A 13,692-nucleotide genomic window follows, 5' to 3' on the forward strand; every position below is an offset into this window, starting at 1 on the left:
TATGGATTATTAAATCACTGGGTGACTATTATTGTTGCGTTAACACATGAGCAACACTTAAATGTTAGTCCACATGGAAGTAGTTTTAACTTTGTGATATGGCCTCATATTTTCATATATAAGAATATATTTAAATACTTTAGAAAACTGTACCTTTGATTTAAAAGTGGCACAGCATGAATAATATAAAAGAGTAAATGGGCAGCACGGTGGCATAGTGGGTAGCACTGGTGCCTCACAGCAACAAGGTCCTCGGTTCGAATACCCGGGGCGGAGAGGTTTCGATTCTCAGGGCCTTTCTGTGTGGAGTTTGCATGTTCTTCCTGTGTTTGCATGGGTTTTCTCCCATCATCAAAAATATGTTATGTGCTAGGCGCCGGTTCAGGTTGGCCCACAGTGGCGGCACGTGCGGTCGCAGCGGCTCAGGACTAACCCTCCATCCGACCATGAAATTTCGTTGTATGATTCGTTGTATTATGACAAATAAAGCACTTTACTTTACTTTACTTAAATATATAAATGATATCATAACAAAAAAATGAATAAATACAGGAATCTGTACATATGCATATATGTTCTCTTCATTTAACCCAACCATTATTGCACACAGAGCAGTGGGCAGCAGTAGCAGATTTAGAGGGTTACCTCAGCCGTAGATGTAGAGGGGATTTAAACCAGGGGCCCTACAGTTTGGTCTGCTCTTTCTTCTGTGTGTACGCTCTGTAATCTGGACAATATCTAGCTGCTATAAACGCTTGGTATAAAATAGAAAAGGTCTTTCTGAATGTTACTTTAAGGTTCGTATACACACAGTAGCATGCAGCTAATGATTTTTAAATCATTCTGGCTGATAAAACCTCTGATTAGGTGGATAATGAAGTGACCTATGGTGTGAGTTTTGTGAGTTTGTCATTGTACTATTAAGCTTTTTTTTATTATTATTAGTTTGACAATTTGACTTATCCTAGGATACGCAGTGTAACAGTACACTGCAGTCAGTTACAGATATTCGCTCCAGCTCCCGTTCACTTCTTTCTGAACCTGAACAACAGAGAAATTCAAGCATGCATTTCCTGTTTCGGTCCCATTCCTCGAGGGACTCACCTTTAACTCTGTAGATGTGCACAATTGGCCAATAGAAACATCTGTGCTTACTGTTTGGAAATGTAACGTAGCATGTTTTCAACATTACTACATTTCTGAGTTGTACTAATGCAACGTTTCTCTCAGCGGCTGTTTGTAGGTTGTGTATAAAGCTCATGATTATTACGGAATACAACCTCTATTGCGTGTATGATTTCCACCTGTGTGTGTCTTTCTGTCATACATCGTGAAGGTGAATTGCCCCAGCCTAACGGATGCAGCAGAGCTAGGAGAGTGGGGCAGAGTGGTCGAGTACATAGCAAGCAGTTTTGAGCACAGTCTTAATTAGGCGGGTTAAGTAAAATCGCCTGTGTTGGTGGTGGACCATGGCTGCACCGGATCTTCAAGTGCAGTGCATTAAATTCCACCTCTGTAAAACACAGCCAGTCATTTGTCAGCCCCAGTCCCCGTGCTCCGCTAAACTTTTAACACATAACTGTCGCCCCTCGCCAGCCGGTAAGACTCTTCTTTCTGTCCCCTTAATCCCCCGGTGGCCGGCTTGTGACCGTGTACCGTGGCGTTTATGCAGTGTGTGCGGCCTGGGAGCCAATCATCTCCAGCCATCATGGCACAGACACGCAGGACTGGACAGAGCAATGGGCCGGTGCCCCTTCTCCGTCCACTCTGTGTGGGTCCCTGTGATAGAAAGGGAGACAGGGATTGGGAAAATTAACAAGAGTGTAGCAGGTAGATAATGAAACGCTTTCTGACACAGTCATTGAAAGTGGGTTCTGGATTATGTTGTGTTAGGTGCCGGCTGAAATCAGCCCCCGACAGCTGATGAACTTAGATCCAAGCTGTTTTTTATTAGTACAGTTCCTGATGAAAATAGTTTACAGGTACCGTGCTGTTTCTGTTTTCCTAATAAGGCCTTATGGTTTTCAGAAACAAGTCTCCTGTAATTGATGTTGGACTTCGTGTGCACAGTCCCCCAGTGCTATAGACATCTGACACATTTTATAATTTAGACAGGAAACTCACTAATAAATAATCCTTGTAGTTATGTGGTTCTACCCACATTGTAAATTGTAAATGGCCTTGTTTTTATATAGCGCCTTTCTACCTGTTGGTACTCAAAGCGCTTTACAGTCGCATCTACCCTTTTGCTCACACAAGCACACACACATTCACACACCAGCGCCATGCACTGGGAGCAACTGGGGGTTCAGTGTCTTGCTCGAGGACACTTCGGTGTGTGGCACGTTTGGGCTTAGCATCGCTAACCCTCTGGTTTGTGGACAACCCGCTCTACCTACTGAGCCACAGCCGGGGTGGGGTAGCGATGAACTGGTCTCGGTTGAATGTGTCCAGTCAGTGTTATATACTATATATTACAGACTATTCAAATGTGACGCAAAAACACAATTTAAATAAGAAAAATTAAGACTGGATTGATATATTTTCATGTTTTTGTTTGAAATCAGAAATGGATTTGACGTTTGTGCAGGAAACCCAACACACCAAAAACGACCAAATTCATGCTTTTGATCATCATTTGAATAATAAAGCCTAAAACGTTCATTAAACTGCATAACCATTTAATGAAAACACCACTGCTGTGGATGGCCTACCTGCAGCTTCATAATGTTTTTCAGTGACAGTAACCAATGGCTACCTGGAGAGTTAAAAAATAATTAGAAATATGAAAATCTAAAGAGTAATCTATCAGTATTTCATTAACTGGTTTGTTTTTTAAACACCATTCCTGGTTGTTTGTCAGGATTTTTTTCTTACTTTGGCTTGTGTGATGATAAACTGAATATGTTTTGGATTTACCTTTTGTTTGTCGGACAAAATAATTTGTTTGAAGATATCACTTTGGGATTAAGAAAACCTAATTTCATATTTTGCCCTTCTTACAGGCCGAATCATAATAATCTGCGTCTTGTATTATTTAAAGTAATCTGGAGAGTGTTTGCTCCTTATTTTAATGTCATTACTATAACATCATCTCAAATCGCATATATCAGAATACGTTTGTCTTATTTTGTAAAGCAGTATAAATGTGTCCGGTCAAAGTGATCTCTAATATAATTAGACTTAATTTCATGTGTTTTTATCTCTGCAGTTGCCTTCAGCCACAGAAGACACCGTCCCCCTAGGTGTGAGTCTTTTCTGAGGTGTGTGCATGTGCGTGCATGTATTGACCGTGCGTTGGGGTGATGTACTGCGCCTACCAGGACCGGGAGGAGTTGGAGGATGATCTCTACCACGAGGATGATGGGGACTCTGATGGGTCGGAGGCCAACAGCGAGCTGGAGTTCCGCCTCTATAGCCAGCTCCACTACTCCTCGAATGCCGGGGATATGGAGGGGAAGGAGGAGGAGGAGGAGAATGGAGAAGAGAAGGAGCACAACGGAGAGCGTCAGGACGTCCAGAAACATGAGGCGATTGAGAATATCGAGGATGGTGACGGAGAGCTTGGAGCCACATCAGAAAGCCAGCCTCCATCACCTGCAATGGAGGAGCTCCTGAAAAGGAAGAAGAAGAAAGGAGACAAAGTGGATAAACAAAAGAAAAGGAAAAGCGATGCTAAAGGTCAGCAGTTGCCGGCGTCATTTTTTGAGGAGGTCATCGTGATTGACTCTGGCCCTGATGTCATCTCCATCTCTGAGGACGACTCTGAGGACAACTCTTCCGATGACGACGACGCAGGCATCTGTGCCTTGAAGGGCCAAGGCTTGCATCGGCTGCAAACGTCCACCCCGTCTCAACAGGTAGAGGAAATAGTGACATGCAGTGTTTACGCTAAATGTTAACGAACAAGGTGGTATGCAGCAGATAATATCATTATTACAGTATCACTACATCGTATGACAAACGAAAAGGTTGCTATTGTAATTTAAAGTTTAATGTACAATGGGGTCATCCCATCAAAAGCCTCTAAACAAGCTGTGTATTCAGCATGGCTATAAAAAAAATGTTGGCAAAACACCTCTGAACAAATTGGAAATGTTGCTGCTAAAGACCAGATGCTTCACTCCTGAAACATTTCCAGTGAAAACAGCGCTGGAGCTGAGCCGGTCCACGATGCAGCTGGACCTCGTGGTCATCAGTGGTTACGTTACAGCGCTACATCCTTAAAATATGGATTTTTACTGACGTGAAGCATTTAAGTTAACTTAAGTATTATGACAGTGAGATGTATCTGAATTTACGTTCTGAGTTTCCCAGCAATAATTACAGCTGTGAAACTGTATCTGTAATTGTTGATGATGCAGTACTGGAGTTTGCATGTTCCAAATGTGTTTTTTGTTTTTTTTGGTGCTTCCTCCCAAAGTCCAAAGACATTTATAAGGTTGATTGGTGATTCTAAATTGGCTAATGTGTCAACTGAGATAGGCTCCAGCCCCTCCACGACCCTCGAAGGATATGCAGTAATAGATAATGGATGAATGATCCAGTTTTTAGGAAAATAGTCAGTAACTCTGTCCATATGAACAGTGAAACTGGTTTTGCTTGGTCTTCAAGAAAATTAAATACACATTAAAATGATGTAAGTAAGTAAAGAGTAAAGTAAAGAGTAAAGAGCTTTATTTGTCATTATATTATACAAGTATCATATAACGAAATGTAACTTCGAGCATCATTCGATCACCAGATTAATGTGGGGACATACACCGATCAGCCACAACATTAAAACCACTGACAGGAGAAGTAAATAACATTGACCATCTTGTGACAACACAATGTTCTGCTGGAAAACTTTTGGACCTGGCATTCATTCATGTGGATGTTACTTAGACATGTAGCACCCACCTAGACCAGACCAGGCACCCCCACCTCATAGCAATGACACTACTTGATGGCAGCAGCCATCCCCAGCAGGATGCAGCCTGACACAGACACACACACACACAAAAAGGAAGTAAAAATGTTTTGCTGATGCAAAGAAAACTGAAAAGTTGAGAATTCAAACAAGTAAAATATGACTGCTTCTTAACATTTGTCATTAACAAACACCAGTAAGAATACAACCTTTTTTGCCTAAGGAGTAGGCAACTCAAACAAAAAAAAACAAAACATGAAGAACAGCACAAGGTTTTGACCTGGCCTCCAAATTCACTAGATCCCAAACTGATCAAGTATCTCTGGGATGATCCACAGAGGCCCCTCCCCTCAACCCATAGGACCCACTTACAACATTCTGTTGCCAGACACCACAGGACACCCTCAGAAGGCCCATGTCCATTCTCTGATGAACAGTTTTGGAGGCACAAGGGACACCTACACAATATTAGGACATAATGTTATGGCTGATCGGTGTATCTTTGCCCACATTGGGGGACTTAATCCCAATCACTTAAACTAGAAGCTCATTAGAAAGGGATGCCAACATATGAAGTGATGCAGAAGTGAAGTGATGAAGTATAAAACTGATTACAGCAAAGAAAACGGTTTCAGTGTAAATGTGGAAACTTGACTGTTGATTTAAGACAACTATGAAAATAATGTGACTATACAGTGGGTCCCTAAACGTTTGCTTTCCACAGCCCTACAAACAACTGTTTGGTTTCAAGTTGGAGCCAGCTGCTCGATTGCTGTTGCACCTGTTTATGCTGCAGCAGTAAATAGCAGCAACAATGCTAGTGTATTACAAGCTGCTGCAGCGTTGACCAACAGTGGAACAAAGTGAAAATGGTTTAACAGAGGCCTGCTATGTCAATCTATGTATCTGTTCTTTCACTTTAATCTAATAGTGGTTTGATCAGTCAGTTCAGTGAGGGTGCAACTGAAAACAATGTATTCCTGTCTAATTCATTGGTTGTTGTCTGGTTATTTAGGGACCCCACAAAAGGACGTTGCCTATCACCGTTGCCTCCAGCGGCTCAGAATCAGAATCAGACTCGAACTCAGAAGAATCTGAATCAGAGTCTGAGTCTGATTCTGACGATTCCTCTGATGTTCTGGAGAACTGGATGATCCTGGGTCGAGGGAAACAAGACGGAGACCAGTCCATCTCACTCAACCTGGAAGGAGGCTCCGACGGCAGCGCAGGTGCGTCTTTGTTTTCGCTCGGCCTCGGTCATGTGCGTCTAAGTGGCTGTTCTCGGGCCTGTTTGCGACACGTCGTTTTGTGCGCCACCACGGTCCGGCTCGTTCAGAACACTTCGCCTACCTGCAGCACATTGATAAGATGCACGACGCGGACGCGGGTTTGAATGCACGTATGTCTGCGTCTGCATGTTTCACCAACTTGTAAGCTCTTAGCATTCCCGACGCCGTCTGCCCAGTCGCTTGCTCCTCTGATGCATCTTTGAGTATGTCTGTGTGCATTACGTATTGATATGTGTGCGCAGGCTCTGGCGGGTCTGAATATTTGTGTTTATAAAATATTCCATTTCTAATCAGCATGCATGTGTACGTACACATGGATACCAACAGTCATAACGCTAATGCCAAAAACAAACAAACGGAGGAACAACAGCGCAGGAGGAGAGGGAGGGGAGGTCGGGAGAGATGGGAGTAATCAAAAAATGAATAAAAATGTTCCCTGCAAATCTCTTCAGATCTACACATTATCTTAACCTGCAGCCTCAGCAACCTCTTCAGCTCCCTCCTCCTCCTCCTCATCCTCCTCCCTCCCTCCCTCCTACCTAACGCTCACCCATCTCATTCTTTTATCCTATTTTCTCACTATTGTGCTCCCTCTCTCTCATGCTCTCCCTCTCTCTGTGTCTCTCTCACCGTTTCGCCCTCATTTGAATTTCCCTGGGCTGATGTTTCTGCAAGAGTGCTCACTGCCTCCTCGACACACAACCCGGGCTAAAGGAGGGGGTCTGGAGCTGGTGGGAAGGCTGGAGGTTTTGGCCTGGTTTTCGGGAGGAAAGGAGGATTTTAGGTCTCTGTCTTTCTCTCGCCCCTCTCTCTTTCGTCTGGCTTCTCTCTGTGATCTTTGGAGCTTGACCTCATGTCTGCACATGGGGGGTCATGGGTGTGGTGTGCAAGGGGGTCTTTCTTAAAGTGAGAGCAGAACGGGGGGGAGGGCTTTGTCAAAAAAGGAGGAAATAAAGGGGAGGAAATTAAGGGACGAGCCTCAGTAGTCTTGAACTGTGCTCCAGTTCTGTGCTACTCCTTGATTCAGAGCATGAGTATGTGGCCGGTTCACCATGGAAAAAATGCAAAAATATGTTGTTTTTTTTTATATATTATCCAGAACAAAAACCAATAATTATAGTATCATAAACAGTCCGTAAAATTAATTTCTCTGTGCTTCATTAATGATTGGCGTATTGGGCGACCTTCTTTGCATTTTAGCCTCGCTGCTGTGAATACTGCAGTAATTGTGCATTAACCTGAACAAATACACTGATCATTGTTCTGTTTTTTTGAGTAAGGGTTTCCAAAAACTACAACACCTGCAATCATCAGAAGATTTACTTCTCCATTTCCAACAAATGAAGTTTAGAGTTTTTATAGCAGCCTATTTGATGATGTTCCCCAGCTGGGGTCTTGAAACAAAGAATATGGGTGTGACTTTCTGAGCCAAGTTTCTTGAGGATTTGAGTGGCTGCAGTATTTCCTAAATGCCGTTCTTTGCAAAAGTGTGCACGCTGAAAATGCTCACTGCGATGCACAGAGGGAAATCTGCAAAATGAAGGGTCTGATCTCAGCCTTATGGTGGGGTTATGGATCTGGGAAGATCCCAGAAAACTACTGATCAAATCCTGAGCACGAAATCTTCAAATCAAGTTGTCTTTGTAAAAAAGTGAATGAATGAATGAATGAATGATGCTGTGACATTTAGTGTAGCATAGTACACATTTTATGCAGCCAGTGTGGAACTGAGACACCGTTGGTTTTGATTATCCCTCTCTGCTTGTGTAGGTTTTTGAAAACAGGATTGTATGCTGAATCATAGTCTTCAGGGAATTTGTTACCCCCTCTTTTTTTTTTTTTTTTTTTAACGTGGCGAAGAAATTCAGCGAGAGAAAGGCCAATTTTAAGTCCCCGAGATATGGCTGGTTGAATTTTCATGACTCCAATAACCGTTACATCCATAACCCGGGGCCTCAAATATAAAGATTGATTTCTGTTTTTCTATATGCCACGTTGTGAATTGACTTCTGTAGCCCGGCAGCCCGGCGTGTGTTGTCTCGCGTTCGTGTGTGTGTCTGAGTAACCGGTTTGCGCTGCAGTGACTAATGGTATTTGTACGCCTAAACCCCATCTCAGCATCACCATCAAATCACATTCACTACACTTAGTCTTCCCCTCTCACCTACAGAAATTGAATCCTTTCATCCTCTTTCTCATTCTGCCTCCTGCACGGTGTGACTTGTTCACGTACTTTTACTATCTAATCTTTTCTCACCACCTCAAATGTGTTTTCTTTCTTTTTTTTTTTTATCGAGTACATGGACACACACACACGGGCGCTGTCTATCACCTGGCTGTAAGGGGCAGCTGTTAGTGGGCGGATCTGTAAGAACATCGGATAAGTAAAAGGAAAAAAAGATAGTACAGAGAAGGGGGATGAGCAAGGGCCGTCTGCCTGTCCGGCAGCTATGCAGCGGCAGCCAGACGGAACAAGAGAGAGAAAACAGGGCTTCCCAAAAAAAAAATAAAAAATCCAGCTCAGTGGCTCTCCCACCCGGAGAGGTGTGCGCGTACGTCCCCGTGAATGAATCCGGGGTGTAGGCGTGGTGCGCAGAAGCTAAACTTGAATCGTAAGTGGTTAAACTTCACTCGGTGGTCACACTTTTTTCTTCCTCTCTCTGTTGCTCCCCCCAGTTCTTTTTTTTTTTTTTGGTCCCCTTGGTCTTGGTCAGTGCACACCAAACTTTGTTTGAGGCTTAGAGAGTCCGGGTCTGGTTTGCTATCGGGGTGGCCGATCACATCACAGAGTGATTGTGTGTGTGTTTGTGTGTGTGTGTGTGTGCGTGCTTCAAGGAAAGTCTTGGTGAATTAGAGAAGAGAGAGTGTTTGTGTGTTTGTATCCAAAGGTTAGCTGTCTCTCTGTCCCACAAAGGAGGAAGGTAAGCTCTCTTCTCTTCTCTTCTCTTCTCGGTTCTGCTTTATTTCATGATCTTCTCGTGCTGTTGTGACAGCCCGGGCGTAAGAAAAACTGTTTTCCTAGACTCAAATGTCTTTCTCTGAAGTACCAGAACAAATGTTTTCAGTTTCATGTCTGTGAATGAGCGATGCTGCTTCGGGGCCTAAGGCTTATTCCTGCAGCTCTCCGTCGTCCCGAGACCCCGAGCGGCCTTTTAAACTCACATGCCAGCGTACAGTACGAACAGAGCGAAGTATGGATTTAGTCGACTGTGTGTTTATGGCTCTGATTATGTGTTTGAGTGCATGTTTATGCACAGGGCACCGGGATCGTACAATGAGATTACAGTGGCATGTTGGGTACCGCACTAGGAGGTTGTGTGATTGTGTGTGGTAGAGTTGTGTGTGTGTGTGTGTGTGGGTGTGTGGGTGGGCGGGCAGGCGCTGCAGAAGGGAGACATGGATAGGATCAGCCCTTATCTTGGCTGCCCAGTGCCACACGAGGTGTAACGCCACACCCACACCACCACACAGTGTGTTTGCACAGGCACACACACACACACACCATGAAATTACTGTGCCATAGTTTGACTTGTATTATCCTTTTTTTTTTTTTTTTTTTACAGAGGATATGCAAATCAGATGAGAGACTACTGTGTGGGCCTAATATTAGCACATGCAAAATAAATTGTAGAAATACAGCTGAAAGCCAGGATGCTTTCATATTTAAAAAAGCTTTTGATTGAACAATCATTCGATGCCGGCGGCCTCTGAAATGTAATGACAGCAGGCATCGAGTAAATGAAACAGCAGTTTCCTCGCAACAGGAAAATCCCTCCAGTAAGCAGCCCTGGTCGGTGATACGGTCTCCGTTCTTGAGGAGCGTTTTCAGTCGTTGATGTTCGGCATAAGTTAACCATGTGTCCTCGTGTGATATTGTTGGTTTGGTTGAATATATTCGGCTCTTTTCATCATTGCAGGGCATCGGTGGGATTCATGTAACTCTTTTTTTGCGTGCCGTTTATTTTTCACAAATGATATATGTGCATAAAGCAAGATGGAGTCAATACTGTTGATGCACCTTCACTTTAAAATAACTGATTTTACAGTGGAAGCATTCAGCTTAGCTCCCGGCACTCTTTCGGGCAGCGTTTTACTTAAAAATAAAAGATAAAAATCCGTCGGTTACACAATAAGGCGAGTAGAAGGCCCTGGAAATTCAGATCAACGCTCGAGTTTATATCCAAAAGGAGAAAAAAAATGCGCGTGGACGGACAGCTAGCGAGGCTCAGCCCCAGACAGACGGAGAAAGAGATGAGAGTGGGAAAGCTAAAGTGGATGAGACAGGCCTTGGAAAAGCATCGGCCACGGTGCCGGTCTGTCAGGGGCGGTTTGTCTCCGGGCTGGGGTCTCGGAGCGGCTCGGATTTCTGTCCGCTCAAGCCGACGCCCAGCTCCGTCAGTCCTCTCCGTGTGTGGCTGATGGCTCGACTGTTGGAACGTTTCTTCATAGCTTGTCGCTCGAAACAAAACCGCGAGTCGGGCTTCAAAGCCGTTTACTTTAAGAGAAACGAAACAATATTTTTGCCTCGTGAGCCGTTTTAGACTTGTTAGTTTTCTGCCACATTTAATAAAGGGTTGTTTAATGCATATTGAGCTGTCACTGGATTGGTTTGAGCCAATGTGAGATTTTATTTCATGGTTCTGGTCAAATATGAATATGCAGTTCAGGCAAATGTGGTTTATTTTACCTAAATGTAACATTTTATTTTGTTATTTCTACAAATTTTTTGCAAAGTTCATATAGCAGAGTTACCGTTTATCTTTCTCATTTTAATTCTTTAATTCTAACTTCTTTCTAACACAGAATGTCTTTTGCGCTGCGAGTTCTGGTTTATTTATACCGCCTTTATCTGCATCTGGACAAGACGAGCCATCCTGTTTGAAAGTCATCTTTGTCAAAATAATCTATGAAAATTTCTCTATTTTTTTCTTGGAAACTTTGACCAAAAAACACCCACAGACATCTGCGGTTGCGGCTGCAGGTGCTCATTTGTATTAATGTGGCTGTTTGTTCTTCATAGCGAGCCGGGAGAGGAATTTAAATATAATGTAGTTGAAAACATTTGGGCTAGGTTTGCAGACACCTCTGCAGACGCCGGTCTCGGCCGCCTCGAAACCAAACATCCTTCCGTCGACGCATTGCATTTCGGTTTTTGAATTTATGTCAATTTAAAATACTTTTTTTCATAATTCATTCATTTGATTTTTAATGCACAGTTCCCATTAAAGGTATCTCTCGCGGGCCGCGATAGCGTTAATATTTTTGCGTCCTTGAAATGAGAGGAACGTTGCAGAGCGAAAGTGAAGGTGTGATGCGAGGTTCTGCGTCTGTGTGTGTGTGTGTGTTGGAGTGTGAAGGTGTGTACGCCTAAAGACAAAAGTGTGTGTATGTGTGAGAGCCGGTGTCAGCCTCACCACGCCTGAGGTGAGCCCAATAACCGTGGCCTGGCCCACTGGAACCAAGTTTCACCGTCTTTAGTTCCGAATAGAGAAAGAATGTGACATTAAATGAACACGGTACTCTTTATGTCCTGCTGTTGAACTGCGGTTTGCGACTTTTGTTGTTATTTCCGAACGTCTGATTCAGTCGCCGAGAGGTGTACGGATGAATGAGAGGTTGTTTTTTTTTTTTTTCTTTCGTTTTATAGGAAGAGCACTGAAGAGGCTGCCTGTTTGCCGTTAACTGTAGCCTGGAGGAAGGGGTAATAAACTGGAGACCAGCGGGTCCCTACTGTAGTTTAATGTGTGTGTGGGTGGGGCAGAATAGGGAATCCCTGTCTTCTCCTTGAACCTTTATTTAACCAGGATATCCCACCGAGAGCAAGAATCTTTTTTTTTTTTTTTTTCTAAGGAGACCTGCAGCAGACATTGTGCCCTGAAGCTACAGGATAAAACGTGTAGGTATACACACTGAAACACACTCGCGTATGATTAAATAAAACTTCTAAACCCCAACACCTTAATCCCACAGTGTACGTTGTGGCGGAGAGCGACTATAACAGTGTTTTAAAAGCTTATTGTCAAGTGGGGTTTTTGTGTTTGGCCCAATTTACCTCAACTTAGATGAATTGTCTCCGTCTCCCCTGTGCATTTTCACCGCCTCGTCCTTTAAAAAGAGTCGGAGAGAGCAAGAGGACGGAGAGGAGACGAGCAGAGGAAAAAAAAAATGTCAATTACAATTACCAATAATAATCATTATAATTAAGCAATCACTTAATAGGAAATCAAATTATTGTGGGGGGTGACAGAGGGACAGAGGGACGTCCCGTGGGACTGTATTAATTTCTCTTCTTTTATTTGACCGGAGAACTTTCCCTTTATTGTCTTTCCTTCGTTTTTTTTTTTTTTTTTTTGGGCTGGGAGGGGTCGTCGAGAGGGCTTTATTAACTGGTAGCCTAGGGTGGTGATATTTTTTTATTTTTTTTAGAGGGGCTGGGGGGCGGCGGCGGAGGAGCCGAGGGGACGGGGTTGCAGGGAGATGTATTAATATTAATACATTTTTTGGGAAGAGGAAGAGGCGAATGAAGGAGGGAGGGGCGGGGCAGGGAAGCGAGGGCGGGGGGGGGGGGGGGGGTGCAAAGGCAGTCATGGATCCACAAAATCACCCCTTCTCCCCTCGCCTCCCCTCGCCTCGCTCCTCTCCCCCTTTCTCGCTCACTTTTTCGGCTTTCACCTGTTCTTCTTCTTTGGGCGCCGGCACTTGCTGAGGGGAAGAGCTGTTTTGGAATAAGAAGTTCAGTTTAACAGTCAACAGGATAAGGGGGACAACCCCAAACACACACACACACACACACACTTAGGGTTAGCGTGCTTGCTCCGGTATGCAAAGGGTTGCCTAATAATAGCTGGGCAATGTTTTTCACAAGGTCCCCGAGGATGGCTGTGTGTGTGTGTGTGAGAGAGAGAGAGAGAGAGAGAGAGATACTTGGCAGTGTACCACACAGACACACAGTGTGCCTGTTTAGCAGTTTCCTCTCCAGAGGCTCCTGGCAGTGTGTACGTGGCCATTCCAAGGCTTCTCCCCATGTCTCTTAATTAAGGCACTCGTCAGACAGAGACCAGCTGGGCCTGGTCTGGTCTTGCTGGCACTCACTATAATTTCAGTCAATCCAGCCCTTCCTTCCTTCGCCCTCCTCCACCTCCTCCTCCTCCTCCTCCTCCTCCCGCTTCATCTCAACCTTTTCCCCTCGTCTTCTTTTGCAGATTTCTTTGCATTTTGACTCTCTTCACTGATTGAATTCAGATTTTAGTTATTTTATTTTTTCACCCACTGTTACTCACTGCGCCGCCGGATCCGCCGTATGTTGACGCTGGCGCTCTCTAACACGTGTTAAGCGTAACTGGTTGACCTTTCCACTGCACCTACCTTCAATAAAGCGCTAATTAGGAGTCCCGTTAGGATCGGAGAGATTGCCGGTTAATAGGCCTTTAAATACCAGGATTTAGGTGTGTGTGGAGGAACGCGCTTAATGCTTAAGCAGTCGTCTTGGGA

At 44.1% G+C, this 13,692-nt stretch overlaps 1 protein-coding gene across 2 annotated transcripts in view; it reads left to right on the plus strand.

The window, feature by feature from the left end:
* The window catches only part of zcchc7 (zinc finger, CCHC domain containing 7), a 49,713-nt gene that overhangs the window by 768 nt on the left and 35,253 nt on the right, over window positions 1–13,692 (plus strand). Inside the window, exons 2-3 of one of the 2 annotated variants that reach the window (XM_084573855.1) lie at window positions 3,212–3,860; window positions 5,928–6,141. In XM_084573855.1, the coding sequence (XP_084429981.1) occupies window positions 3,306–3,860; window positions 5,928–6,141 (769 nt within the window). In that variant the 5' untranslated portion in view covers window positions 3,212–3,305. Of the gene's footprint in view, window positions 1–3,087; window positions 3,861–5,927; window positions 6,142–13,692 lie in introns of those variants that run through there. The other variant, XM_084573856.1, reaches the window with a different exon arrangement.

This window comes from Chelon labrosus (assembly GCF_963514085.1).
Source record: "Chelon labrosus genome assembly, chromosome: 2".
In the NCBI taxonomy this organism is placed as follows: Eukaryota; Metazoa; Chordata; class Actinopteri; order Mugiliformes; family Mugilidae; genus Chelon; species Chelon labrosus.